The 27,789-nt window shown below is 42.8% G+C and overlaps 1 protein-coding gene across 9 annotated transcripts in view; it reads left to right on the plus strand.

Moving 5' to 3' along the window:
• The window catches only part of LOC131125402 (nuclear factor 1 B-type-like), a 62,191-nt gene extending 36,110 nt beyond the window's left edge, over nucleotides 1-26,081 (plus strand). For 3 of the 9 annotated variants that reach the window (XM_058066931.1, XM_058066937.1, XM_058066935.1), the window contains exons 4-12: nucleotides 1,304-1,372; nucleotides 4,641-4,761; nucleotides 6,310-6,431; nucleotides 9,618-9,752; nucleotides 9,829-10,013; nucleotides 11,346-11,484; nucleotides 12,508-12,590; nucleotides 15,310-15,398; nucleotides 20,007-26,079. In XM_058066931.1, the coding sequence (XP_057922914.1) occupies nucleotides 1,304-1,372; nucleotides 4,641-4,761; nucleotides 6,310-6,431; nucleotides 9,618-9,752; nucleotides 9,829-10,013; nucleotides 11,346-11,484; nucleotides 12,508-12,590; nucleotides 15,310-15,398; nucleotides 20,007-20,139 (1,076 nt within the window). In that variant the 3' untranslated portion in view covers nucleotides 20,140-26,079. Of the gene's footprint in view, nucleotides 1-1,303; nucleotides 1,373-4,640; nucleotides 4,762-6,309; nucleotides 6,432-9,617; nucleotides 9,753-9,828; nucleotides 10,014-11,345; nucleotides 11,485-12,507; nucleotides 12,591-15,309; nucleotides 15,399-20,006 lie in introns of all 9 variants that reach the window. The other 6 variants (XM_058066932.1, XM_058066936.1, XM_058066934.1 and 3 more) reach the window with 4 other exon arrangements.
• The last annotated feature ends 1,708 nt before the right edge of the window (nucleotides 26,082-27,789 follow it).

The raw sequence follows: 27,789 nt of genomic DNA on the forward strand, positions 1-27,789 counted from the left end.
TGTGTGTGCTGGGGAATGCGGCAGGTGTTAACTAACGCGTCTTGAAATAAATGATCTGCCGGGCTGTGATGGAGTTAAGATAGGCCACTTAAATACTTTACATCATGTCATTGCACCTTCAAATAACAGCTTTCGTTCCATTTTGGATAGGAAGCTGGCATGTGTGGTTGTCATGGCAACCATCACATCACCCGCTTCAGTGCTCTATAACATCCGCTCCTGTTACATAGAGGATCTTTGAGGAGCATTTCTTTGAAGTAGAGTCTAAAGTGGGGTCGGGGGTCTTTTTTATTGGCTCCTGCCATATTGTAATCATTTATCTAATTGCTTCTTTTTTCAAGTGATTTTAAGTGACGGTATACACCAGGGGTCTCAAACACGCGGCCCAAGGGCCAAATGTGGCCTGCAGGACACTAGTTTGAGGCCCCCGCCTTGATATGAAAGTTTAATGTTAGTGCGGCCCGCGCAAGTTTGATATGGATGCTGTATGGTATCATGTACCCAGAAAAAATTATTACGTTTGATTAATGTTCATGTTAAAGGTTAAATAACTGTTAATAGTTATCCTCCCTATCCGTGTGGAAGTGGTAGGTTTTTGGCTTTTTAAGTTTAAAGGAAATAACTTGAAGGCTACCGTTTAGGTCGCTAGCTCTCTAGTTTGCGAGTTAGCATGTGTCTCAAGACCCTGCAGTTGTGCAATATGTTGTAAATAAAAAGAGTATAAATGTGACTATAGTCGTGTTTTGTCATGTCTACAGGGCTCTAATAATGCTTTGTTCATTTTAATCTGAAAAAAATAATTTGTCTACCCACCAACTATATGTGGTTTCTTAAGTTTTTATTATTTGCCGTTTTATTATTATTATTATATTTATTTATTTATTACTGATTGATTGATTTTCTTTATTCTTGATTTGTTTATTTATTTTTCATCTTATTTTGTGGAGAAAAATAAAAATTAAGATAGTTGAGAACAGTGGAATGTTTTATCAGAGCTTTTATTGTAGAAAATCGGAACAAAAGCAAAGTTTATTAATTTTTCAGTTTTTAATAAATGTGTTTTTTTTGAAAACCTGATGCGGCCCAGCCTCGCCCAGACCCTAGCTCCAGTGGCCCCCCAAGTAAATTGAGTTTGAGACCCCTGGTATACACCAAATAATCACATCTCTTGCGGTTTTTAAGGAGCAAAAATACTGCAAAAATACTAGTCAAAGATCCTGAATATGACAGGAGCTCCTTGCTGTTTTTGCGCTTGCGTCATCAAGAATGAATACACAACATGTCCCTGTGCTTCTCTTGACAGTCTATTTGGAGGACAGCTTCGTCAAGTCGGGAGTCTTCAGTGTTGCAGAGCTGGTGCGAGTATCCAGAAGTAAGTTTGTAAGTTTGTTTGTGCTCGTTCTTGTGAGTCACAGACGTGTTCCTCCAGCATGGCACTGGGTTGGAAACAACATGGACACCAAAGTCCATGTGGTAGAAAGAATGTGGAAGGGTGTACGTCTACCTGCCTTGACAGGTATAACAATGTCAGTTTCACACACACACACATACACACACACACACACACGTATACAAAAGGCGGTAATTGAAATCCAGGCGAATGTCGTCAGTATCCAATTATTTGATTTGTAAGAATGCAACGTGTTCAGAGATGTGTGTCACTGAAGATCTGTTAAGCCGCTGCGGTGAATCCAGTCAGGCCAGTCCTCTTTGCAACACCCCCTTGTGTGTGTGTGTGTGTGTGTGTGTGTGCTTGTGTGTGTAAAGACAGTAACATGCTATCTGTAGAGACACGTCCACTTTTGACACTTGCATCTGCAGGAATCCAACACCTCCTATAGCCGAGGACATCCGCAGGCGCTGTTTACCTGCGATTGCCTCAGTCACCCTCCACTAAGAAACAGCTTGTTGACTTCAGGCCTGGATTAAAGAGATGACGTGGGGGGGGGGGAGTGGGTTTACGCTAAATTTAACTCATCTCCGATCTACCTAGCTAGCTGTCAGATATTTGGGATTGAGCAACACTAGCTGGGACACACTTGACCTTTGTCCTCAGCTACCTCCGCCATCTTGTGTTAAGTAATGGCAAGAGCCATTCCATATCTTAACATAACATAACATAACATGGCACCCCCTACGGGTTGTGAGAAATTTCAAGTCAGATAACAGTGCCACCATGTGGTTTATTTTTCTGAAAAATACTAGCACAGACGGGCGGCACGGTGGTCTAGTGGTTAGCACGCAGACCTCACAGCTAGGAGACCAGGGTTCAATTCTACCCTCGGCCATCTCTGTGTGGAGTTTGCATGTTCGCCCCGTGGTTTTCTCCGGGTACTCCGGTTTCCTCCCACATTCCAGGTTAATTGGTGACTCCAAATTGTCCATAGGTATGAATGTGAGTGTGAATGGTTGTTTGTCTATATGTGCCCTGTGATTGGCTGGCGACCAGTCCAGGGTGTACCCCGCCTCTCACCCAAAGACACCCTGGGATAGGCTCCAGCACCCCCGAGACCCTCGTGAGGAAAAGCGGTAGAAAATGAATGAATGAATACTAGCACAGACGACAGTGTACGGCTGAACGTTTTGCCAAATTTTCACCCTTTTGTTTGCAACGGTTTCGGAGTAGAAGAGTTCCCTTCCACAATGAAACGTACATGCATGTTCCAAACATCAATCAGCCTGTTAGCCTTTTATTAGCCACTCCATCCAGATGGCCCGCTCCACCGACGCGCCAAAGCTGAGCAGGAATTTTAAAAAGGTTGACGGACGCACGGGAGTTGTCTCTCACTCTCCTGGTAAGATACGACCCCCCCCCCCCCTTGCTCAGACCGGCTGGGCTGTTGAGATGTTCTTAGAGGTCCATGGGCGAGAGTGTTCAAGGCCGACGTGCAAACATTTGGATCCAGGATGCTCATCTTTTCCTTTCAATGATGCTACGCGAGTGTGTGTGTGTGTGAGTTTTGCTCCATCCATCTTCTTATGGTTCTAAAGTCTCATTTATAAATGGTGGAAGATACATATCTTAAATCAAGGTCCAAAGTCGTTATTTTTCACAAAAGAAAATATATTTTTTCTTAGCAGGCACATTTATCTTTGATGAGCGGCGTCCAAAGTGCAACTTGGGACCCATTTGCATCTTGTACCTTGTTTTTTTTGTTTTTTTTTTGGAATGCAGCATATTCTAAGCATAAAATCAGACAGATTTTTTTCTTATAAAAATACTTAATTGCTTAGAAAAATGGTCTACATTAGATTACTTTTAATAAATATGTTTTTAAAAATTAAACTCCCTTGTCTTCAGCCAATTGGCATATCCAACATAACATGCATGCTAATATTAGGGATGTCCGATAATGATATGTACTGATCATACTGATATCAGTATATAAATATAAAAATATATATAAAAATTTGATGTCGGTTGATATCGGTATCCGATTTTTTTATACTGATCATGAAACCCGATATTTAAAAAATACTGGATACAGCACATATGTGTTCATTTCACATCGGTATCGGCTGATATCGGTATCGGAAATTGAGAGTTGTACAATATTGGCATATCGAACATCCCTACTAGTAGTATATTACTTAAAGTAAGCTTGTTGGTAGTGTAATATGTCTAGATAGTGATAATGTGTGTGAAATTTATTTATTTTCATTTACAAATGCAACAAGCACCACACCGGTCCAACAGTAACATAGAACACTAAGTCAGTGGTATTGGTCACCATAGTAACGACAACAACATTATGTCCTTCATTCCAAGGAATGAGGTGAAACATCCACATATCCTGTAAAAGTCCGTGTTTGAACTGGCAAGCAGGAGCAGCTATGAAATGAAGTATATAAAAACAACAATGGTCTTTGCATTGAGCGTCCTCCAGCTGCCTGCATTCCTCTGTAGACGGCTTCGTTTAGCGGATAGCTGAGTGGGTCGTGGGCCCCTGCCAGCACTGCAGTGGAGCTGCCAGGGCGGCGGCTGGTGGCGGGATCACGCCAGTGGTGAACCTCAGACCACAACAGACGGCGCCACACACTCCATCCTCTCATCGGCTCCAAACCGACTGCTTGAGCTGGAGGCCACACAACAGAGAGGAAGGGGGGGGGGGGTCCTTTTGTTCACTGAAATGCTATCACTCACCTGTATGGTAGCTGTGGAAAAACAATTAATATTCAATTAAATAATGATAATATTAATTAACATTTAATTCAATGATAGCAAACATTAGTAGCTAAACTTTGCCAAATCACTGTTGTTAGCTGACAGCAAACATCTCATGCATGTGATGGCTTGCAGTGTCGAATAAGGAAAAGGGTTAAGGTTAGCGCCCCCAATGCAGTACTTAACCAAGGGGTACATCACCTTTAGGACCGTATAGTATCATCTTCACGTGCCTGCAGTCGTGAGTGTGGGAAGCAGTGACTTTTTAATCAGAGGGCTCAGCAGAATCACTGTAGTGGTCAAACAGGAGCGTTTAATTTGATGCACAGGGCCTCTAAAGCGTCAATAATGACCACTCATGCAATTATGCAATTAATTGTGTGTTTCCCGTTGCAAGGAAGGACAATCTGCTGCTGCTTGCTGGGCTTTCTATCTCACCGATGCCACTTCTTTTTCTCTCTCTCTCTCCCCGCAGTGCCCATTACGCACGGTGCAGCAGTAAACTTCTCCATGGCGGACATGCCCGGACAACCCTACTATCACGATCTGAACTCCAGCGTGGGGATGCACCGCTCCCTGTCCTCCCCACCTGGAAGGTGGGCACTTTTGTTTTTGTTGCCTTGTAGCAGCAGCATCACTTTGTGGATCCAAACACTTCAAAGAACAAAATACCAGCATTGTTCATTTTATTGTATTTATTTTATTGTCATACCGCCCTATACTTCAAACACTATTTCCTGGAACAAGATTGAGGACATAAAAATCACAATGCTTTGATGTTGTCCTTTATGTTACACAATATCACCAAGGGGCATATAGGCCGTGTGATATGTAATACACAGTACAGTGTTTGCCCCCTCCTGATGTCTTTCAGTCACCCTTCAATGTTTCACATCATCAAATAAATATATATATATATAATATATATGTAAATATGAGCCAAAGACAACACAACTGAACACAAAATACAGTTATGAAATGAAACGTTTTATTATTAAGGGAGAAAAATATCCAACCCTACAATGACCCTGTGTGAAAAAGTGACTACCCCCTAAATTTAATAACTGGTTGGGTCACCTTATCAGCAACAACTGCAATCAAGCGTTTGCAATAACCTGTAATGAGTCTCCGTGGAGGAATTTTGGCCCACTCATCTTTGCCGAATTGTTGTCATTCAGCCACATTGGAGGCTTTTCCAGCATGAAGCGTTTTAAGACTTTGACTAGGCCACTCCAAAGTCTTCATTTGGTTTTTCTTCAGCCATTCAGAGGTGCACTTGCTGATGTGTTTTGGATCATTGTCCTGCTGCAGAACCCAAGTTGGTTTCAGCTTCAGGTCACCAACAGATGGGCAGACATTCTCCTTCAGTATTTTTGAGTAGACAACAGAATTCATGGTTCCATTTATCACAGCAAGTCTTCCAGGTACTGAAGCAGGAAAACAGCTCCAGACCATCACACTACCACCACCATGTTTTACTGTTGGTATGATGTTCTTTTTCTGGAATGCACTGTTACTTTTACACACACCATCCCAAAAGTTCAACTTCTGTCTCGTCAGGCCACAGATTATTTTTCCAAAGGGTTCATCAGGGTTTTTTTCTGGCAAAATTTAGACGAACCTTAATGTTATTTTTGTTCAGCAGTGGTTTTGGTCTTGGAACTTAAAACTTGGAATGTTTTTGCCGAGTGTGTTTTTTATGGTGGATTCATGAACACTAACCTTAACTGAGGCATGTGAGGTCTGCCGGTCTTTTGATGTTGTTGTGGGGTCTTTTGTGACCTCTTGGATTAGTTGTCGCTGTGCTCTTGGGGTCATTTTGGTTGGTGATTTAAAAAAAAAAAAAACAGTATTTTGTGTTCAGTTGTGTTGTCATTGACTAATATTGACATTTGTTTTATGATCCGAAACATTTACGTCTGACAAACATTAAAAAAAATACTTGACACTTTTTTGTCATTTTTGCTTGACAACAGCATCCTCTGAATTTACATTCAATTACTGAGGGAGATGCAATTTCAGGAAGTTAAAATATATTGGAAAACTCAGAAATATTGGACAACATATTGTGAGAAACCGTTATTACATGACATTTAGCATTTTGCTAAACTCCTAAACTATACCCTTGTGTTCAAACCCCACAGCAAAAGGCCCAAAACTGTTAATATGGAGGAGAATATGGACACCAGCCCGACCGGACCCGACTTCTACTCATCACCAAGCTCGCCAGCCAGCAGTCGGGCAAACTGGCACGACCGAGATGGAGGTAATTTCTAATGTATTATTTCAAGGCTGGGTGCATTGCTTTTGTGGACTCGCACAGCCGGAGGAGCTCTAGCATGCACAGCCGGGTGGCGTTTGACAGATGTGGATGAATTATAGGCATAGGTTTGCCCTCTGTCATGTGGAAATAGATTTGATGAGCGTGAACACTTTCTTTTTTCTCTTAAATAGCGACCAATTGTGTTGTAAATGACTGTTTCAAAGCCCCCGCACTTTTTTTAATAAATGTCGTCTGAGTTCTCCCCGCCGCGTAAACCTGTTCAACCCTCTCAAAATACATACCATGACAGAGATAGCTGCAGGACTTCATCATGTGATCGCCTTTCAACCCATTTGAACTCGCGCTCTGAAGCACACGTCTGAAACACTCTCACACACCTGTTGCCCGCGTTACAGGAAACGTCAGATTCCTCCGGGCAGACTATCCTCTGCTGGAACAAACTGTTCCAGCTGTAATTCATCACACACTGTTTTTTTTTGAAGAAGGAATTTTCTAGCTAACTTAAAGCAATTTAAAATGCAAAGAGAAGAAATGGAAGTGAGACAAGCGTTTTTGACATCCACTGATCAAAAGACCTTTTTAAAAATACGAACAAAATGTAAAAAAAAAAAGGACTCAGTAATGAGTAGGTGCACCATTCTTGCTAATCACCTCAGCAATTGAAGTGCAGTATTGTCCTTCTGAAAAATGAGGGACGCTCCCTTGCAACATCTCCACATATCCAAGGTCCAACATATCGTTGGACCTTTTTACACTGTTTGTGCAGAGTTGCAAAAGTACACACTGTACAGTATGTATACTCAGTACCAGCAAAGGTATGGAGACTCTTTTTGTCTCCATCTCGTCCTCCATATTATATGTAGAGACTACAATTTCAGACGGTCCCTTGGCGCCAGGCCTGAGCACGCCACTCCAGACACTTTATGCAAAGACGGCGGCCATCATTCTGTCATGAACAAATGAGAGGCTAGTAGAGCTGCCGTCATGGTCGCTGCTGACAAGAAGCTCACAAATGAATCCCCGCTTTAACTCTTGGAAGAAAAAAAAAAAAAAAAGATATGGAGGCCAAATGAGAGGCTGCATTTGCCTGTTTGCTTTCTGGTAATTAATTGTGCTTTTCCAGAGGGGATCCGCTCACCTCTCTGAAGGATTTAATTAGGTGAAGAGAGGAAAAGATTGAAGCTCCGTGGAAACATGACACCTTTATCCTCTCACAACCTCGGAGTGGGAATTCCCCCCGCAGACACACACAAATTCCAGCAACCGAAAAGAGCAAGTCCTATGACGGGGGCAGATTCTTTTCTAGGGAAAGGGAGTGTCCATTTTATTGCATTGTCCTAACAACACTTTATTTCCTGGGATGTTGTAAAAGTCGTACAGTCCGGGAATTAAAAAAAAAAACAAAACACTTGAGGAATGTTCCTGGAAGACATAAGCCGTCTTTTCTTGCATCAACGTTGTTATCCCTTAAGAAGTGTAAAATTGAAATGCTCACATTTGTGACGGCAGCTCACGAGAGTGTGGAGCTTTTGCTTGTGCTTCAACTTTCTTAACAAATGTCATGTCTTCTGAAAACCTCAGGGATTATTCACGGGGGATTATGGAAGCTTGTCAGACGGCGTGTAAAGGGCGAGGCCAGCAGATGTTACCCTGTGATATTCCATTCATGATCCTCGCAAGGGATGTGATTGGACCCCATGTGATTCGTCATGTTTGCATGCTAAAAAGAAACTAAAAGAAAAGACACCCGTAACACACAGCCATGTATGATGCCATGTTTCAATTTTTTTGTTAAAATACAATGAATTTGCAATTGTGGCAATTGCAAGGATTTTGTGCAACATTTTCCAATACCAAATATGCATTTTTAAACCCAAACGCTCACTCCCAAAGACATATTTATACCTCTTTTATGTAGTTTTTTGTGAGGATACAACTTGGAGACCAAAATACGTCACCATTCTAGCCGTGTTAAGCCATAAAAACCACCACAAGTTGGCAGAAGTACATTTGAAAAGAGCTTGAAATTGATCTTTTGTATGTATTGAGTATGTAACACTCAAAAGCAAGGAGGACGTGGAAGAGCATGGAAGAGTATAGTGTGCAAAAGGCTAAGCATAGCAGAGAAAGTTGTGCACACGCATGCACACACACGGTTTAGATCCAAATGTTAAAAATGTAAATATTATGTTATATTTGCAAATTAATTCAAATTAATTGCAAATTAATTAATTACTAGTTATTTAGATCTTCTTCAAGCCGATACCGATACTGATAACTTCCTGTTTCTCAAGACTAATACTAATTTTCTATTATTTCAAAAATTTTGATGTAACTGTACAGAGCTAGTAGACCCGAGTTCAATTCCACCCTCGGGCATCTCTGTGTGGAGTTTGCATGTTCTCCCCGTGCATGCGTGGGTTTTCTCCAGGTACTCCGGTTTCCTTCCACATTCCAAAAACATGCTAGGTTAATTAGCCACTCCAAATTGTCCATAGGTATGAATGTGAGTGTGAATGGTTGTTTGTCTATATGTGGCCTGTGATTGGCTGGCCACCAGTCCAGGGTGTACCCCGCCTCTCGTCTGAAGACAGCTGGGATAGGCGACCCTCGTGAGGATAAGCGGCAGAAAATGAATGAAAGAATGTAGTTTGTACACAATTGGAGGTAACAACAAGTCAAATAAAGTTGGATTTGAAAAACTGTACCTGTAGCAAATATGGATAGACTGATAAATGTTGATTGTCATTGCAGTCAGAACACTTCCATGAGTAAATATCATGGCATCACTACAGTTAAACAAAGCGCTATGGCACATCACTAGAAAGGGCATCCACGTGTCCTCAGACATGACAGAAGCGAGGCTCTTATTTCCCGGGAATGTCAAAATACTACATACATTTTTTTTATGACCTGCACGTATGTGCAATCTAAAAAAATCAACTTTCAACCTGCCCCTCCTAATCCATGCAGATCCTGTTCTCAAGCACATCGGCAGACAAGAGGGACGTGTTTCAATCAATTCTTGGCAGGAAAAAAGCCGACTTTTAATCTTTCCAAACATGTTCTGGAATCAGAATATTTGTTCTGTCTTGTATCCCATTATGAAAATTCAATCAGGGACCTTAATTGGCTGAGCGTGTGTGTGTTTGTTTTTTTTTTATCCAGCAGACATGTCCTCTCCTACCATGAAGAAGCCAGAGAAGCCGCTGTTCAGCCCCACCTCCCCGCAGGACTCCTCACCCCGACTCAGCACTTTTCCTCAGCCTCACCACCCCGGCCTGACGGGCGTAGGACACAGTGGTGAGTTCCCCACCCTGCCTCCACGAGCCCACCAATTATAAAACCCTTTGCCACACACGTCTCTTCATTCTTACAGTTATATCCACGAGGAGCCCCCCGCCACACTCGCCGTTGCAATTCTCAGCTTCGGCTATCCTGCCCCCGGCACCCTCGTCCTACTTCTCACACACCACCATCCGCTACCCGCCCCACCTTAACCCGGCCGACCCCCTCAAGAGCTACGTGCCGTCGTACGACCCGTCCAGCCCACAGAGCAGCCAGGTGGGTCTCCTCTTTATTTACATTGTACATTAGTTCATCCCTAGCTTGTTGATTAATGCTGTATTTCCCACAAGCCCAAATCACACATTTAAAGGGCAGGAAGTGACCTCTCGTCCATTGTGTTCTGGCCTGGGAATTAGTAATAATATTTATAGTTAGCAATGATTGAAAGGTCCCATATTATTGTATTTTTCAACCATTTTAAATTATTATCAGATGTCTATTGGAAATGTCGCTTTTTTATAATAGGATACCTTTACAGCAATTGTTCCTCATCTCTGGAGTAGGTGTCCATAGATGATAAGAATGTGATATTTGTGTTTTTTTATATTCTGGTGGCTCCCTTTGGAAATGAAGAGTAGATGCAGGTTGTTTTTCGGTTACTCTAGAGATGCTTAAAGGCGGGGTACACCCTAGAATGGTCGCCAGGGCACATATAGTCAAACAACCATTCACACTCATTCATACCTATGGACAATTTGGAGTCGCCAATTAGCCTAGTATGCATTTTTTTAACGTGGGAAGAAGCCGGACTACCGGGAGAAAAGTCCCGCACGCACATCTCGACACGGAGATGCCCAAAAGAGATTCAAACCCAGATCCCCTGACTGTGTGACCAACAGAAAAGACCATGGAGAATGATAAAGGTTGTAAATATTTGCCGTATCCGGGGCCCGGCTCTTGCAGAATGAACTAGCCTTCTGCTGAGGTGCTAGGGAGAAGCAGGGGCGGGGGGGTTAAGAGGGAGGGGGGCCAACAAATAACACAGCTCTTATAATCCCATGGACAAGTGCCAGAATGTTTTTATGCTTGCTTTAACGCAGATTATATTACACTCTAATTAAACATTCTATTCACATCCAAGGGAACCCTGTGGACACAATTCTCTCCCAAAAAGGGCCTGTTTGAGTTTTGAACTTAGGGCGGCCCCGCAATGAACGCCCCCAGACAGTCTCCAGCCGTCTCAAAGAGTCGCCCCCTTTTCTTTCTTTCCTCTGCATGTATATAGTCTCCCTGTCCAGGCTCTCTTCACACCATTGTGAGCGCTCGCCTGGCGGCCTCGGCCCGTCTTTTCAACGCCCCGGATCCCAGTGAAGTCCATTTATGAGCACCATTAAAATCATTGTGTAAAATCATGTAGGAAATCCATACTCATTGACTGATCCTCTATTGTCCGCATAGTAATAATAGTGACGACTCAGCTGCTAAAAGTGCTTTTCTTTACGTGACCTTCGAGGGCTGCTTAAGGGGAGTTAATTGTCGCCATTGAGATATGGATAGACTCCATTTTGATTTAGCACAAAATAATCAGCGTTATTATTCATGTTGCAGCCCAACAGCAGCGGTCAGGTAGTTGGAAAAGTACCGGGCCACTTCACGCCGGTGCTGGCGCCCTCCCCGCACCACGGCACTGTGCGACCCGTCTCCCTCTCCATGCCCGACACCAAGCCCATCACCACGTCTTCAGAAGGTAAGCTTTGTTTTTCACATAACTATTCATTTGTTTGTTTGTTTGCCAGGAGTGTCCAAAGGGGCGGCCCGGGGGCCATTTGCCGTCAGCAGCTTATTTTTATTGAAATATTGAATACAGAAATAAAATAAAAAATTAGAAAAATAGAGCAAAAACATAGAGCAAAATAAACAAAGTGGGACCCCCCCTCATCTTTTGATTCTGAGTTTGGACACCCCTGGTTAAGCGAACGCTTCTACTCCTGAACCATTGCATACAAAAGTGGGAACATGCAATATAAATAAAATTTATTATTAATTTAATTTAATTTAATTTAATTTAATTTAATATTTGAATATATATAATATTTTTTGGATTATTGCATATTATATTATATTTGATATATATATTTAATATGCATATATTTTATTTTATTTTATTTTATTATTACATTTTATGACAAGTACACCACATGGTGGCGCTGTTATTCAACCCCCTTAAGTTGGATTGACCTGAAATTTCTCACACAGCTCAATGCGCTCTACAAGACTACCTACTGTAACTTTCGGGGGTTTTGGTCAAATCACTATGAAATCTGGCATGTCCTTCGAAGGGACTGAAAAGTACATTTGTGTAAATGTTGAGCAAGATTAGTTGAACAATATGGCCGCAATCAAGCAAAGCGTCTTGTCTTACCAACATAACATTTTGATCACAACCCATAGGGGCGCCACTAGTGTCATTTACGGTCATGTGAAAATGCGAGGACACTCGCTGACTTGTCTATAAGACTAGTGGACCAGCCTGGACACCTGTCTTTTTGTCCGCAGCACATTTTCCTGTCGTGATGCTACTAAAAAAAAGACTTGTCCCGTGCTGCAGTTTTAATCATGTGAAAAAATGAACTGGATTTATGTTGTCCTTGCAGGTTTATTCCCGGCTAATTAACGTGGGCACAAAACTTAACCTTGTGGTACTCCATTTTGTCACTGCGCTGAATTTACGGCGCACTTACATCACGTTAATGCGAGTTGTCTCTGCCAGGCTACTCCGCTCCCGGCACCCCGACAGCCAACCGCTTCGTCGGCCTGAGCCCCAGAGACCCCGCCTTCCTCCACCAGCAACAGGTGAGGACCCCCAGCAGCCACCACCACCACCACCATCATCATCGCATCTCATCACGCCCCCCCCCTTTCCCCACACATCACATATCATGTAGTCTCTTGTGGTTCCAATGTTGACTTGTCTAATCCACTTAACCAAGTTAAATGTAGAATTTCAAAGAAGAAAAGTCCCCGTTTGTGTCCATGAGGCTCCAGACTGTCATTCATTGTGTGGTTTCACAGACGTTTGATGTTTTCTACAGAGTCATGTGCTCATTTTCCACACACTCACATATTTTAAAAAAAAAGTCATTTAAGGCAAGGGTCAAATATTAAGCTTTGCCGCAGTGGTCGTTCCCAGGATAGATGCGGTGAGCAGGTGTGTTTGTGCACGAGTGTGTGTTTTAAGTTTAGAGGAGGACAGGAGTGTGAACCCCCTCCCAACCTTCCAATAGACTCCAACCTTTTTAGAGTGCTGGTCTGAGGCCAAAGCTTTTCCAACTGCAACTAATTGAATGCATCTGTATTCCGCTATATAGCCATTGCTACCTCAGCTTCAGTCAAAATGATGAATGTCCAGTTTTCTCTCTTACACTGTGCTCACAATTTAAAAAAAGGTCTCACTTAGATGGAATAGCATTATGTTATTTTGCAGTTTTATCAGCGTAAAAAATGTCGCCTCTCTATCAAAGAACTCATTGATTCATCATGCTTCTGTTGGGTTCTCTTGATGTGGGATCTTCCTGCCCTATGAGCTGTCTTTGGGTTATTTTGGTTTGTTCTTGTAGACCAGGCCTGTCCACACTATGTCTACTGTTGTCATGCACGCTAATTACAAGGATGCTTTACTGTGGGACAACATATGCAAAATATTTGTCATAACTAATCACTTCCAGAGTGATATCTCCTTCAAACATGTTTCTTTTTCTTCTTTCTCTTTTCCAACGTAACCCTAATCCTCCTTCATAATCTTTCATCTTTCATTTTATGTATGGAATATTCCCTGGGGAGCAATAAAAAATGGAGCTGCGGGCCACAAATGGACATCTCTGTTATAGACATGTGGAGGTGGAAGGCCTCATTTTAAATGTTAGAACACACTAGAGCAGGGATACAAAAAAAAACCCCGCATTTTCATAATCAAGGGGTGTCCAAAGTCCCAACCGGGGGCCATTTGTGGGCCACAAGCGGAACAAAACATTTTCAGTTCACATTAAATTGTCAAATTGGATGCTTTTTCTTTCATTATTTATAATTGTTGAGTATTTTTAGCATATAAATCCATTAAATCGTATAGGTTTGTGCACAACTGCAAAGTATATTCAATTATTACAAAATTGGAGATTGAACTTAGAGTTGCGTTTACTTACACTCAATAATTATGAGTGATAATTCCAGTTTGTTGGAAAAGGGCCTATTTAAAAAAATAAAGCACACACAGAGAGAGTAAAAAAAAAAAGCAAACAGCCAAACACACCTGCTCCACCATTCCCAGGCAAGACAACGTGTGAAAACCCTCCATTCATCTCTCGCCTTGGTTAACCCCTCCAGGGAATGCCACCATGGAGCATTCCGCTGGGAGAGAGCTGTGATCAGATGTCATTTGGCATTATCTAAGGAAGGGTCCTAATCCGCAATCTGCCCGCATCTGTTATAGCGAGCGTACCCCGTCGCCTAGCTCCCCCCCCCCCTTCTTCTTCCTCGCCACCACCCGTGCCACTCTGATGTGCCGGTGTCAGCGGGCGGACAGATGGTGAGCTCCTCAAGGAACGCTGGCACCGCGCGTCTGGCCCAGCCCGCTGCAAGCTTTTGTCATGTCGCCTCCCCGACGTTCTCTTTCTATTCTCGTAACTTCACGTCGGCGCAGGTGCTCACGATGCACTTTCTCCACCGATGAATATTCAGCGCTGTCTGATGAAATGGCTTTTAGGGAGAGTGCTAACGTTGCACTTTCTTCGAGCCCCGCCGCATTACCAAATGAAAGCGATGACCACGGGGCAAGGTTAGCTTGCCTCTCAGCCCGATTGGACGCTCGTGCGGCGGCATAATGCGTACTCGGGAGGACGCTGCCATTTGTCATGTGTATGTGAGGTTGCCTTTAAAAGAGTGTGTGTGTGTGTGTGTGTGTGTTCGTGTGCATTGTAATCCCTAATCAATAGGAGTCGTTAGCTAATGAGAAGACTGTATGTCAACTTAATGTGTTTATTTGCCCAACTTAGCATGCCTCCCCTTTGCTAACCACTAGGGGTGTAACGGTACATGTATTCCTAATCACATCAGAGGTGTGCCCACGTGGTACACATTAAGTGAGGGACAGGAAGTGTGTATCGTCTGCTCAATGCAGCTTTCCAAAAAAGAAAGCATGTCAACCATTATTTTATTACTTTTTGAATGTTATTGATTGGAGAATTTTGAATAATCATGAAAGCCAAACCCTTATGATGGCGTAGTGCTACACCCCTAATCGCCACTACTATGAACATTTTGCAACTAACTCCATTTTGTTTGTTTTCTTACTTTCCAGGTTAGCCGTGATTGCATGGTTTTATTTTTATTCTTTGAATTTTCAATTTAATCCAGCCCCCTCCCCTCCATAACCCCCCCAACTCCCTACCCCAGTCCCGCTTCAGGCTGTGTCTCTCTACTGCATGTATGCTTGTTTTTGTTTTTGTTGTTTTTTTTTTGTTGACTTGTGTCATGTGACGTGGCCTCAGTGATCTGACCGCTAGGTTTCAATTGACAGCTGAGGAAGTGTGACTGGAGCGTGACTCAAAACGGCAGGCATTATGGCCCCAGTGCCGCTGACGACACTTTGGGGATTGCTTGGCAAAGGTAACCTTTTCACTCTTTCACGCTGACTCAACACACACTTTTCATCCCATTGCTTCACTGCGACTCACTCATGGTTGTTCATTTACTGTGTGTGTGTATGTGTGTGTGTGTGTGTGCGCCTTCAGTCATTATTCTTAATATTATTCATGTGCAACTAATTTTTTGGCCTGTTTTTTCTGTTAATTCCCCTCGAAAAAACCTGGTGCGCAGTTTCTGGATTTTCTCACGCAGTCCAAAAGCACAGTAACGGTGTAGTGTGGGCGCTCTACCTTGTGGGCATTTTGTAGTTTTAGCAACATTTTGCTGTTAAAAATTGACGAGTCATTTACTGTAGGAACCTGCTATAAATAAAGCTTTGCACATTTTATGTCCCAAAATGTGCAAAAATACAGAATCAAATCATATTGTGAAGCAAGTACCCATTCAAACGGACTGCAATTTTAATGTAACCACTTCATATTAATATGTCAGAGTCTCATTTTGTCCTACATGGAAATTGAGGAAAAGTGGGTAAATTGTAGTTTTGTCAACAATGACCTTTAATGTCAAGTTTCAAACGCTGAAAAATGTGTTATGTATGCAGGTTAAGAAGCCGCTAAGGAGTTCATCCACTTCTGATCCTAAGTGGTAGTAATTAAATTCCAGTTAATGAGACCAGTGTTTGCCTATGCGGTGTATGCCAGTGTATTGCGTATACAACCAGTGTGAGTGCCGTCACCTGAAAGAGCTTGAGAGATGGGTTTTGGTCAGATCTCAAGCGAACTCTGGTGTGGTTCGCTTCACTTGACTTCAAATGTGAACACTCGACGGACACGGACCAGTGTTAAGTCTGTTTTGCCCGTGCGGACAAATTACGTTATTATTTTGGCTGAAAATCTCTGCTCTAATTACGCGGCTGGAGACGTGGAACAAAATGCCAGACCAGCAGGAGCTGAAGTCCAGAAATACCGGCAGTTATACCCTGACGCATGCTAGTTTAAGCATAAAGAAACACTTGTTTGAACAAGCTATGTTGTTTGTTTTTTAATTTCTCCTGCCAGGGTATAAGTCCCTGTGGTGGGAGGAATGACCAAGGACGAGTGGACCGCCTTCTCTTCCTTTTCTGTCGCAAAAGCAAATAAATACAACACAATTCCTCGTTTTTAAGAAGTAGACAGCCAAAAGTCGAGTAAACAATGGCAAACCTCTTCCACTCTTGTTTGGTATTGTGTTAAACCAGGGGTCTCAAACTCAATTTACCTGGGGGCCACCGGAGCTAGGTTCTGGGTGAAGCTGTTTTTAAAAAAAACAAAAACAAAACGCATATTTTAAAAACTGGGAAAAAAAAATCAATAAAAAAAACTGTCTTCAGTGCTTTTGCTTCTGCTATACCCTACACTTTTTCAGTACTTTGGTTCCGGTTTTCCACACCAAAATATCTGATAAAACATTCCACTGTTCTCAAATATCTTAATTTTTATTTTTCTATACACAAAATAAGATTAAAACAAAAAACAAACAAATTAAGAATAAAGACAATAAATCAATCAATCAGTAATAAATAAGTAAAATAATAATAAAACAGCAAATAAGAAAAACGTAAGAAACCACATACAGTTGGTAGAGAAATTATTTTTTTCAGATTCAAATGTACAGTATTAACAGTTATTTAACCTTTAACATGAACATGAATGAAACTTAATAATTTTACCCAATTAGCAAGTTAGCATCGTACTCAGTTCCATCTGGGAGCAGCGTCGTAACTTTAACAACATGTTTGATGAGATGCTTTATCTTGACGTGTATTTTCCGTTTTATTCCAAATCATTTCCTGCATTTATTTATACCCAGCGTCATAAGCCTTTAGCTTCATTGCTAATCCAAAGCAAAACAGGGCGGGGTAACAGGGTAGAAAAACAGTATGGGGCGGGGCAAAATCATGTTAATTGTGTCCGGTGTGCACACAGCTTTAAGCTGTCATTTCAACATTAAACTTTGGTATCAAGGTGGGGGCCTCAAACTAGCGTCTTGCGGGCCGCGAGTTTGAGACCCCTGTGTTAAACGCATGTTTTTAATACACTGCCCCCTGTAGTCTGGGAGCAGACGGCTTACGGCGGAGTATAAAGTCACACATGGTCTTGTTTGGTTCTGACCATTACGTCATAATAACATTTCAGTGCTAATTTCCTCAGCACCAGCTTAGCTTCTTTTTTGTGTTACATCCCGAGAGTTTGTTCAGCCGGACACGCGTGTGTTGAACTTTCCGTGTTCCAACAAGCCAAGTTTTGTTTGACTCCCTTGCTGAAGTCATACTTTACTCTATTGAAGTAAAACCTTGCAAAAAGCCCCTCCCCGAATCCCCTTGCACTGTATTGAGGGGAGAAAGCCTGGGTTTTACCGAGCGAGCAGCCTCTTTTTCCCTGCAAGTTTGCTGTGTGTGTGTGTGTGTGTGTGTGTGTTAATTTAGCACCAGCTGAAGGTCTTTACAAACACACACACACACGCACAACCCCTTCAACGGGCCTCCTAAACAGGCCGGAGGGGGGAGAAAATGTCCTTACGCCGCCTTTCAACACATAAAATAACTCCGGAATGAATGTTTGAATTCACGTTGCAAGCTGTAATGATTGCATCTTACATAAACTGCTTGTAGCGCATCCTTCAAATTCAAATGTTGCCAGACTCGTATGGTGCCATTGTGCAGGAAATGGCTCAGCAATCCATTAAGATGCCATTAGATAATCTAATTTAGGTGGCTAATCCTTAAAGGCAGGCGCGCCGGACAAGAGCAGAGGGAGGCCAATGCTGAAGGTTACCTCAGGGGAGGAGTCCTGAACATAAAAAAAAAACACACACACACACACGCATTTCTTGTTTGCATTTTGAGACGCGCATATTTCCCCCCCCCCCCGTGCAAGAAAGACACAAGTGCATCAATTAGCAGTGACGGCATGAGCAAACACGGCGCTTTTGTAGCCCCGAGGAGACGCAGATACACACTGACAGCCATCAATTCTAACCAGATTAAAAGCCAGCAAAAAAGGGCCCACAACGTGTGCTTTTGTGGCTGTGTGGTCCCCGTGATGTTTCATTACCTGTGGGGGGGGAATAGGCATAGACAGAGGGAGGGGTAAAACAGAAAGACAGGAAACGAGAGCCGCTCTTGGCCGCTCTGTGCGCTCTTTGTTCAGCAAGGTAGGAAAAACTTAATCCCCTACCACCGCCACCCCCGTTTCCTGTCCGATGATTTTTGGCAGTGAGAGCGAGGCCGGGGGCGGGGGGGGATTGAGGCAGGAGAACTTGAGGACGAGTTGGACAGGAAAAGAAGTGCAAGAGAGGATTAGCTCTTGTTTTTTTAACCCTTCACATGCAAACTCCTGCAAATTTGGCTTTGATGGCCGACTGGAGGCTTTTTGGGACTATTTTACCAGCACCCTTCTTCATGTAAAGTTGGAACACACACAATCTAAGCAGGATGAAATATCCCAACAATTACCTATTGCCTATTTATAACTGTGGCCCAGGGGCCATTTTGTTATTGGCCCCCCTGGCGCATTGTAGAAATAAAATGGCCCTCGGTGGAAAAAGTTGGTTTATTTGAAGATGTGTAGCAAAGGCTAGGTGGGGTGAGATGGAATCCCGTGACGTCATCAGGTCTTCGTCATGTTTGTGCTCCTAAACAGGCTCTCAGGGAACATGCTACTGTTAGAGCGTCATTGAAAGGCACCCAAAAAAGGACATTTAAGTACACATATTACTTAAAAGGATTCTTTGCATCGTTATGCGGCGTCGGAACATGAACCAAACATTATATCCTGCCCTCTTCCTGCTTGGAATACATAAGCCATGTACATAAGCTACGTAACAGCTTAGCTTTGCTTGCTGTCAGCTATGGTAATGGTAATGGTTTTATTTCATTTGAACATGCATCAGATTACAATTGAATGCATCACATAATCAGTTCAGTTCCACATGTCCAAAAGGAGTAGGAAGAAGCAAAGCTTATTAAATCCTACCCCTCCATCTGGTACTTTTATAATCAGTAACGGTTACATTTGTTCACTTCCTGCTTTCCATAATACAGTTTAAGGTTTTTTTGGGGTTTTTTTTTTTGCTAATGATAGTGATTTGGCAAGGTTTAGCTTTATGAGCTATTATTGAGCTATTGGTGACATGCTAGCTGGTGGTGGTGTTATATTTTCAGGTCCTAGAAATGTCATTTCACATAGATTTGCAGTGCAGGTATCCTGCTATAGTGATGGTCGGGGGGGAGAGTGGAGATCAGTGGCCACTGGGGGCCTCTCTGTGGGGAAAGGGGGCGGTGAGGAACGTGAGGGTAAGGGGGGTGGAGGGGGGATGGAGGGCTAATTATCCGACATGTACGTAAGGCAGTACCCCTCGGGAACAACGCGCTGTTTGTTCCCGCTGGCGTTTTCAGTTAGCGCCGTTGCTCCCCGGGAACAATCCCAGTGTTGTTTCGCCATTAGCGTGATATGAATAGGGATGGGGCTGCTTTGTGGAGGGACCCCCACCGACACACACAGCACTACCCCCCTCCATCTAACCTTCACAAGCTCTCACACAACACCGTGACTAACCTGTGGATATCTTTCTGTGTCTTCTCTACAGTCCTGGTACCTGGGCGAGCTTAGTTCCATTCCAAGTGTCGAACGGGACTCCGATCCTGCCAACAAATGTCCACCAGAACTACAGCATAAGCATCATTGGTGAACCCTTGGTCCCCACCGAGAGCGGGAACTGATCCCGGAGAGGGGTGCTTAGAGTGCTTAGGGGAGCAGGGCAGGGGGAGAGGGGTGCCACCGATGGATGAAACCAGCAAATGTCACATAATCTTACATCCAGACCGCCACGATGGATGCTGGAGGAAAGATTCAGGTGTGGCCCCTTCTCCCACCAACACACATGTACACCTACACACATGTACACTTACACACATGTACACACATGTACACTTACACACACACACACACCAGCCAGTGGTTGTTTGCAGAACTTTCCAATGCATTCAAATACTGTGATGTATAGATGCCTTAATGTTCTACTGCATGACACTCAAAGCAGCCGCTCCTGCTTCTCATAGATATAGAAACATGGGGGGGGTCAACAAAGTCACTGTGTACACCGTCGGAAAAAAATATTGTGAATTCTTTGACTAAACGTGTTGTTTATTCTTTTTTTTTCCTGCTACTTCAAGAAAAAAAAAACTAACTGAGTGATTGGAGCCCTCGTTAAAAATTGGGAGGCCTTTAGGAAAGGCTTTTTGTTTTGTTAAAGAAGAGCAATTTCTGATGGAGGCAAGTGCAATTGAATATTTGAAGGGAAGCGAGCAGTCTGTGAGCCCTCAGACTCTAAAAGAAAGGGGGATAAACGTATTTTGAGAATTCAGTTACATCCCAGCAGCAACACCAGCACTTGTTGTCGTTCTTTTTGAGCCCTTCCCGTTTGTACAGGGACGTATTTGTTGCTTATTTATTTCTTGGAAAAGTGGGGGGGGTTACAAAAAATAAAATAGTTAAATAACCCCTCCCCAGGAAAGAAATGAACACATACGTGTGTAAAAACAGACAAGTAAATGGCATTTCACTTTTAAATGATAAGAACATTCGGCCATCATTGGCTTGTAAAGCTTATGTTTACAGCAACTACAGAAAAGTGTTAATAGTTTGTGGAAAACAAGGAATAGTGCTCTGGCAGCCATCGCCTCTGCAGTCTCTCCAGTTAATTTGCACGATGACACACTTGTCCACATGATGACGTGCCTTTTTTACATGCACACACACTACACACAAACACACACACACACACACACACACACACTACACTTGTTTTTGCTGCATTTTGGCTGTGTTTACACTTGTTATGTTTGGTTCAGTTAAAAGGAACTCTGATGCGATTGCTCTTGCTGGAGCCTATCCCAGCTGACATTGGCCGGTTTGGACTGATCACCAGTCAATTGCAATGCTGTCTTGCTCTTTAAAAGTATATTTTGGAAGCTTTTGGTGAAATCTAAGCAGGTCGATATAGCATCAAACATCAAAATAAGCTACGCGTTCAAGGCAGCAGATTTTCATTCATTCATTCATTTTCTACCGCTTTTCCTCACGAGGGTGGCGGGGGTGCTGGAGCCTCGTCTCGTCTTTCGGGCGAGAGGCGGGGTACACGCTGGACTGGTGGCCAGCCAATCACAGGGCACATATAGACAAACAACCATTCACACTCACATTCATACCTATGGACAATTTGGAGTCGCCAATTAACCTAGCATGTTTTTGGAATGTGGGAGGAAACCGGAGTACCCGGAGAAAACTCCCGCATGCATGGGGAGAACATGCAAACTCCACACAGAGATGGCCGAGGGTGGAATTGAACCCTGGTCTCCTAGCTGTGAGGTCTGAGCGCTAACCACTCGACCGCCGGGCAGCAGATTTTGATTTGGAATATTTGTTTATATAATATAAGTCTTTACTGTGCAGCCTTTGGTCCCATGACAAAAATAGCAGTGTATACGCTACGGCAACCACACCAAAGTATCTTTAAAAATTGATTTACCACAAGTGTGAACGCAGCCTAAATCACTCTCCACACACACACACACACAGAGTTAACATTTTGAACGTTTTGTACTGGGAATGTCCGTTTTTAACTTCATCATGTCACATGGCTGTGTATAGTCTACTTTGTAATCAAACAGTGTTTTCTTTCCTTTTTTATTCCTTCCCTCCACAGTATTTTTGCTGTTTTCCCCCATAATAAGCTGTCATCTTTGATTTGTTTGGTTTCCCGTGTTTTCTTTTTTTTTTTCTCCCCCCCTTCATTGTCCTCCCGTGCGGAGAATTCAGAATGATGACAATTATGCAATACCAAGTTTTGCCTATGTAGGTAGTGCTTATAGATGTCAAATATTAGAGGCTAGTTTGGAGATAGACACTATTGTAATGCATTTATTTTTTTCTTCATATTGTTGCTTCTTGTTGTTGTTGCTGTTGTTGTTGTTGTTGTTGTTATGATGGTGGTGGCAGTGGGGGTATCTTTCCATTGATTTTCTTACTTTATTGACCAAAGTGGGGGGCTGCTGTGTATGCAGTGGAGGACAAGGTCTTTTTCTTAGCTTAGCTTACAAATTTGGGGGTGGGAGGTATTTTGTCCGACAAGTGCATCCTTGGGGGTCATATGGCTGCAAAGTCACACAACCGTACCGCTTTTCCACCTAAAAGAACCGGGTGCTAATGCAAGTGTAGCTTCAAGATCCCCAATTATGCAAAAGGAAGTTTTTAGTGAAGTTCTAGCAGTAATTTGTGTACCTGGGAAATCACTTTGGGGTTAAAAAAATAAAAAATAAACAAGGCTTCACTACACGTCTTAAAATTGCTAAGCTAGCATGATGTTGCTGTGATGTAGCATCTACATGCTAGTGTCATGTTGGAGATGCACTCAAACACAGCTCATTAGCATTAAAGCTACGTACACACAAATCAGCATATTGATTGAATGCTAGATTTTGGACTCAACATTTGCAATACACTATTGTGGCACTTGTTTATTCAAAATATGAATACATCTTAAATACATTCAGTCCCCAGGCGGTTGGCAAGTGAAGAGGTATAAAATGTGTAACCGGTCTACTTGGGCTACACTTGCTTGTTTTTTTTTTTTCAGCGTAGAGACGACTTGACTTGAGCGCGACAATCATCGCATTGGAAAACCCTTTTCAGCCGTCAGTGGATGCAATTCCCGAGTAGATGCCTTAAATGCCTGTCACCTGCGCAACAATCACACTAATCAGCCTTAGGAGAGTCTTTTCTAAGCGGAATAATGTACTGTATATACGACATCTGTGTCAATCCCCACCCAACCCCCCTCCCCACCCTCACGTATCAATGGCTAAATTCTTGCCCCCCCCCCTTGGAAGGATAGAAAAGATAGCACTTATTAAATAGCACGCAATCTCAGGCGTACCACAGGGCATTATGTATGTCAATCAGTAGTGTTCTTTGCATTGACACCTTTTGCACTACAATCGCGCCTGTAGCGTTAAAGAAAAAAAAAAAAAGAAAAAATCGAATCCTCAAGTCAAGGACCGTCTCTGCGCCTTCACACTAATTTGATTATTGAAAACTTTGTGTTTTTTTTTAGTTTAGAAGAAAAGTGCTTTGCAGCCTGTGACCATCCCAGACCCCACTCAAGTGCATTGTCCCCAAGTGTGTGTGTGTGTGTGTGTGTGTGTGTGTGTGTGTATGTGTATGAAGATGAGGGTCTTTTTTTTTTTTTACCTGCCGCCAGACAGGAGTTTGTACACTGTAAACCTTCTCCAGCCCTTATTTGTTAATTCTGGGGGAAAAGTAGATGTGACAGTTCCATTTTAGGAAAAAAAACTGTGTTTGTTGAGTCTGGTTTTGAGTTAGAACTCCCCAGATTCCCCTGATGAACCCTAACTAAAGTGTTGTTGTCTTCCTGTAAAAAACTAAAAACAAAAAAACCCTCCAAGATAGAGAGGGGGGGCTATTCTCGATATCAAAACAACAATGAAGGCTTTTTCTTTTTTTTTTTATTAATATTATTTTTTTCTGAACTTGCTTAGTGCTTGTAGGTATTTCCATTTGGGAAGCGCTTCATAATAATAATAATATTAATAAATATTTGAGTTATTTCATTCGTGTGGCCATAGCGAGTGTGGTGTGATGATATTATATATTTTTGTTGTTTTAAAAAAAAAAATGTGTGATTTCTTGTCCAACAAGATGTGAGTGTGTTCTTGTAGCAAGTGGGAGTTTAAAAAACAACAACAAAAAAAGAAAGCCCCCACGTTGCACCTCACCTTTACGTGAGAAAGCAGGGTAAATAAAATACGGACAATGGCTTCTTTTGTAGATTTGGTGCCCACGTCCTGATTGGCTGAGCTCATCATGCACTGATGTGGAGCGAGCACTACAAACTGAAAGTGTGGGTGCTACTGCTTTCTCATCCAAAATGACCCCCATAATGCATCCTTATAATTTAAACAGGGGTGTCCGATGTCTGCCTTCAGTATGATTTTTATTGGTTTATTTTATTGAAGCTAAAATGGAACATAAAGTGCATCAGAAGGAGGATTCCAACCACATGTTATTCAGTAATATTTCCACAGAAATGGCAACTTTTTGTGGTCTATAATTCTAAATAGGAATTATTTATGAATTATTAAGATTGGAAAAACTAGATTTTTAAAATACACAGGATTGGACACCCCTGGGCTTAAAGCACGGAGGCTCATGATGCACTTTGTTCATCGGCACTAGAACGCAAGTGCTTGACACTCAAGGTACTCTACCTTCTTTACTTTCTTCCCTCCATTGTTGGCCCGGGTTTGAATGTAGCCTGTCTTGGAGAACCTCCACTGAATCAGTGTTCCACCCACGTGTAGCTTCCAAGTATTATTGCATTGATCGCTGCCATCAGCTTCACTTTTTTTATGCAAAGCCAAGACCTGCGTCGCTATTGCGACAACTGCAGGCTTTTCATCCCGCACTCACGCTCTCTCTCAAAATGAAAAACCAGCATTTGTACAGTTGATGGTCAAGCAATGCAGTGCCTGTTGTACATACATACTGTATTTACATACATCATGTCAAATGTGGCTTATTTTTCATGTCTATACGCATGTCAGCACTCATTCGCTTCCCCCCCGCCCCCAGTGCTATATTTAGTGCAGCCTTTTTTTGGTTGTTATTATTTTTATTTCTTCAAATTCTCTCTGCAGGGCTGATTCTTTGTGGGTCTTGTGGCACTTTTATTTCCCTGTGAGTGTTAAACGACAAACAACAACAACAGCAACAAAAAAAAACAACATAAAAAAGCAGTAGTGATCGTGCAAAAAAGGTCTTTGTATGTATCTGAATGTACGTTTTTAGATGACTGTCTTTGTTTTCAAGCTTATTTTACAGTTTAGGAGGTGTCCATTGTGAAACTGTACAGCGAAGGCCTTTGTATCACTTTTTTTTTTTTTTTTTTTTAGCAATTTGTAAAAGGTTGGTGCAGGGGCTAAAATTGCCACAAGATTAAAATCAGTGTAAATAAAGGCTCAATTTTTTTTTGTGTGATTGTTACTGTTATATCCAGCCTATACTGCTAGCAGCTGTTTTTACTGCAGTCAATTACTGGAAGTGGATATATTTCCTATGCAAAAACTGTTTAAACAATAAAATGAGCTATGCTACAAAAAAAATGTGTTTGTGTCAGTTTTCATTATAAATAAAGCCATTAAGGGACCGTCTGACAATGAAATGACAGCAGAGTAGGCAGTCACTAATTGGATTTCATTCATTCTGTGAAAGTGCGTCCCTGACCGCAACCTGACGCGACCCCTCCCAGCCTCCAGGCTCCACCTGATTTGAGTTAATCTACTGTAATACCTCAATCCCGTAGGAATGGGGGACGATCCGGTCATCTGAGGTAGCGTCCATGTGGGTCACAGTGTCAAGTACATGAAGCTCTGATCTGCTAAGCCCATCTAATGGGATTGAGGAGGCAAAAGTCTGTCTAAAGCACCAATTAGGGCTCATTTGAAGCTTAGTGATGGGCTCAGATGTACATGAAAAGCAGCAGGAGCGCCCTCCTAAAGGCAGGAGGTGGTACTGCACCAGCTGGCCCAGGGCATCAACAATAGGGATCTCCTATAAAATGATCTTTAATGGCAATCATTATGAAAATTGGCCAGTGGAGTCAACATCTGGCTTGAATAGGAAGAATTGGTGAAGGTCTTGGCACCCGCGTGGAGCCTTTCCATACTTTCCATACTCCATTTTTTTTTTATCAAGGCCTGCTGTCAGTGATTTGACTAGGATAAATAGATGATGATTTGGCCCCTATTAGGTTTCGCAAAGAGGGATTTTTTGATTGCCTTTTATGCCCCCACCCCCCCTCCAGAAATGGAGCCTTGAGGGGGGCGGACGGGGTTGCAGGCTACTCTCACACACTTGTGAGTGCAGAGGTGGGACTGGAGGCGAGCCAATGTCTGCACAATAACTCTGCCGCATCCCTTTTAAAGGGATATCACATACAGTATATTCATCTTACATTATTTTGTCAAGGGACAATATTGTAGAAAGTAAACTTGAACATATTTTACAGTAGTCACAGTAAGTACGGCTGAACATGTTCACTTGGAGGTGGACTTGTGTTAGAATTTGTATTCCCATCAATGAACTGCAGCTGCTCCAGTTTTGGCAGCACTCGTGCAGCTTCCCACCATGCTTGACTGTAGGCATGGCACATTTATCTTACTACTAGAATCTGTAATTCATACTGGATACTGGGATTCACGTTTCCCGCAATGAACCGCAGCTCCCCCATTGGTGGCAGCACTCGTGCAGCTTCCCACCATGCTTGACTGTAGGCATGACACATTTATCTTACTGCTACAATCTGGAATTCATACTGGATACTGGACTTCACGTTTTCCGCAATGAACCGCAGCTCCCCCATTGGTGGCAGCACTCGTGCAGCTTCCTAACATGCTTGACTTTAGGCATGGCACATTTATCTTACTGCTACAATCTGGAATTCATACTGGGTGCTGGACTTCACGTTTCCTGCAATGAACCGCAGCTCCCCCATTAGTGGCAGCACTCATGCAGCTTCCCACCATGCTTGACTGTAGGCATGACACATTTATCTTACTACTAGAGTCTGTAATTCATACTGGATACTGGACTTCACGTTTCCCACAATGAACCGCAGCTCCCCCATTGGTGGCAGCACTCGTGCAGCTTCCCACCATGTTTAACTGTAGGCATGACACATTTATCTTACTGCTGCAATCTGGAATTCATACTGGATACTGGAATTCACGTTTCCCGCAATGAACCGCAGCTCCCCCATTGGTGGCAGCACTCGTGCAGCTTCCCACCATGCTTGACTGTAGGCATGGCACATTTATCTTACTGCTACAATCTGGAATTTATACTGGATACTGGAATTCACGTTTCCCACAATGAACCGCAGCTCCCCCATTGGTGGCAGCACTCGTGCAGCTTCCCACCATGCTTGACTGTAGGCATGACACATTTATCTGACTGCTACAATCTGGAATTCATAGTGGATACTGGAATTCACGTTTCCAGCAGTTAACCGCAGCTCCCCCATTGGTGGCAGCTCTCGTGCAGCCCCAGACCATGCCGCTAACCCCCACCATGCTTGACTGTAGGCAAGGCACAATTATCTTGCAACTTACTTGCGTTGGCTTTCGTCTTTGCCTCAATGAACCACAGCTTCCCAGAACCAGCAGTATTCATGCAGCTTCAGACTGTGACACTACAGACACCATGCTTGACAGTAGGCAAGACACCTATTATTATGTTTTTTATATATTATTATGATTATTTTGTTACTCACAAATGATTCCAAATATTGAATC

This window comes from Doryrhamphus excisus, chromosome 3 (genome assembly GCF_030265055.1).
Source record: "Doryrhamphus excisus isolate RoL2022-K1 chromosome 3, RoL_Dexc_1.0, whole genome shotgun sequence".
NCBI classification, from domain to species: domain Eukaryota; kingdom Metazoa; phylum Chordata; class Actinopteri; order Syngnathiformes; family Syngnathidae; genus Doryrhamphus; species Doryrhamphus excisus.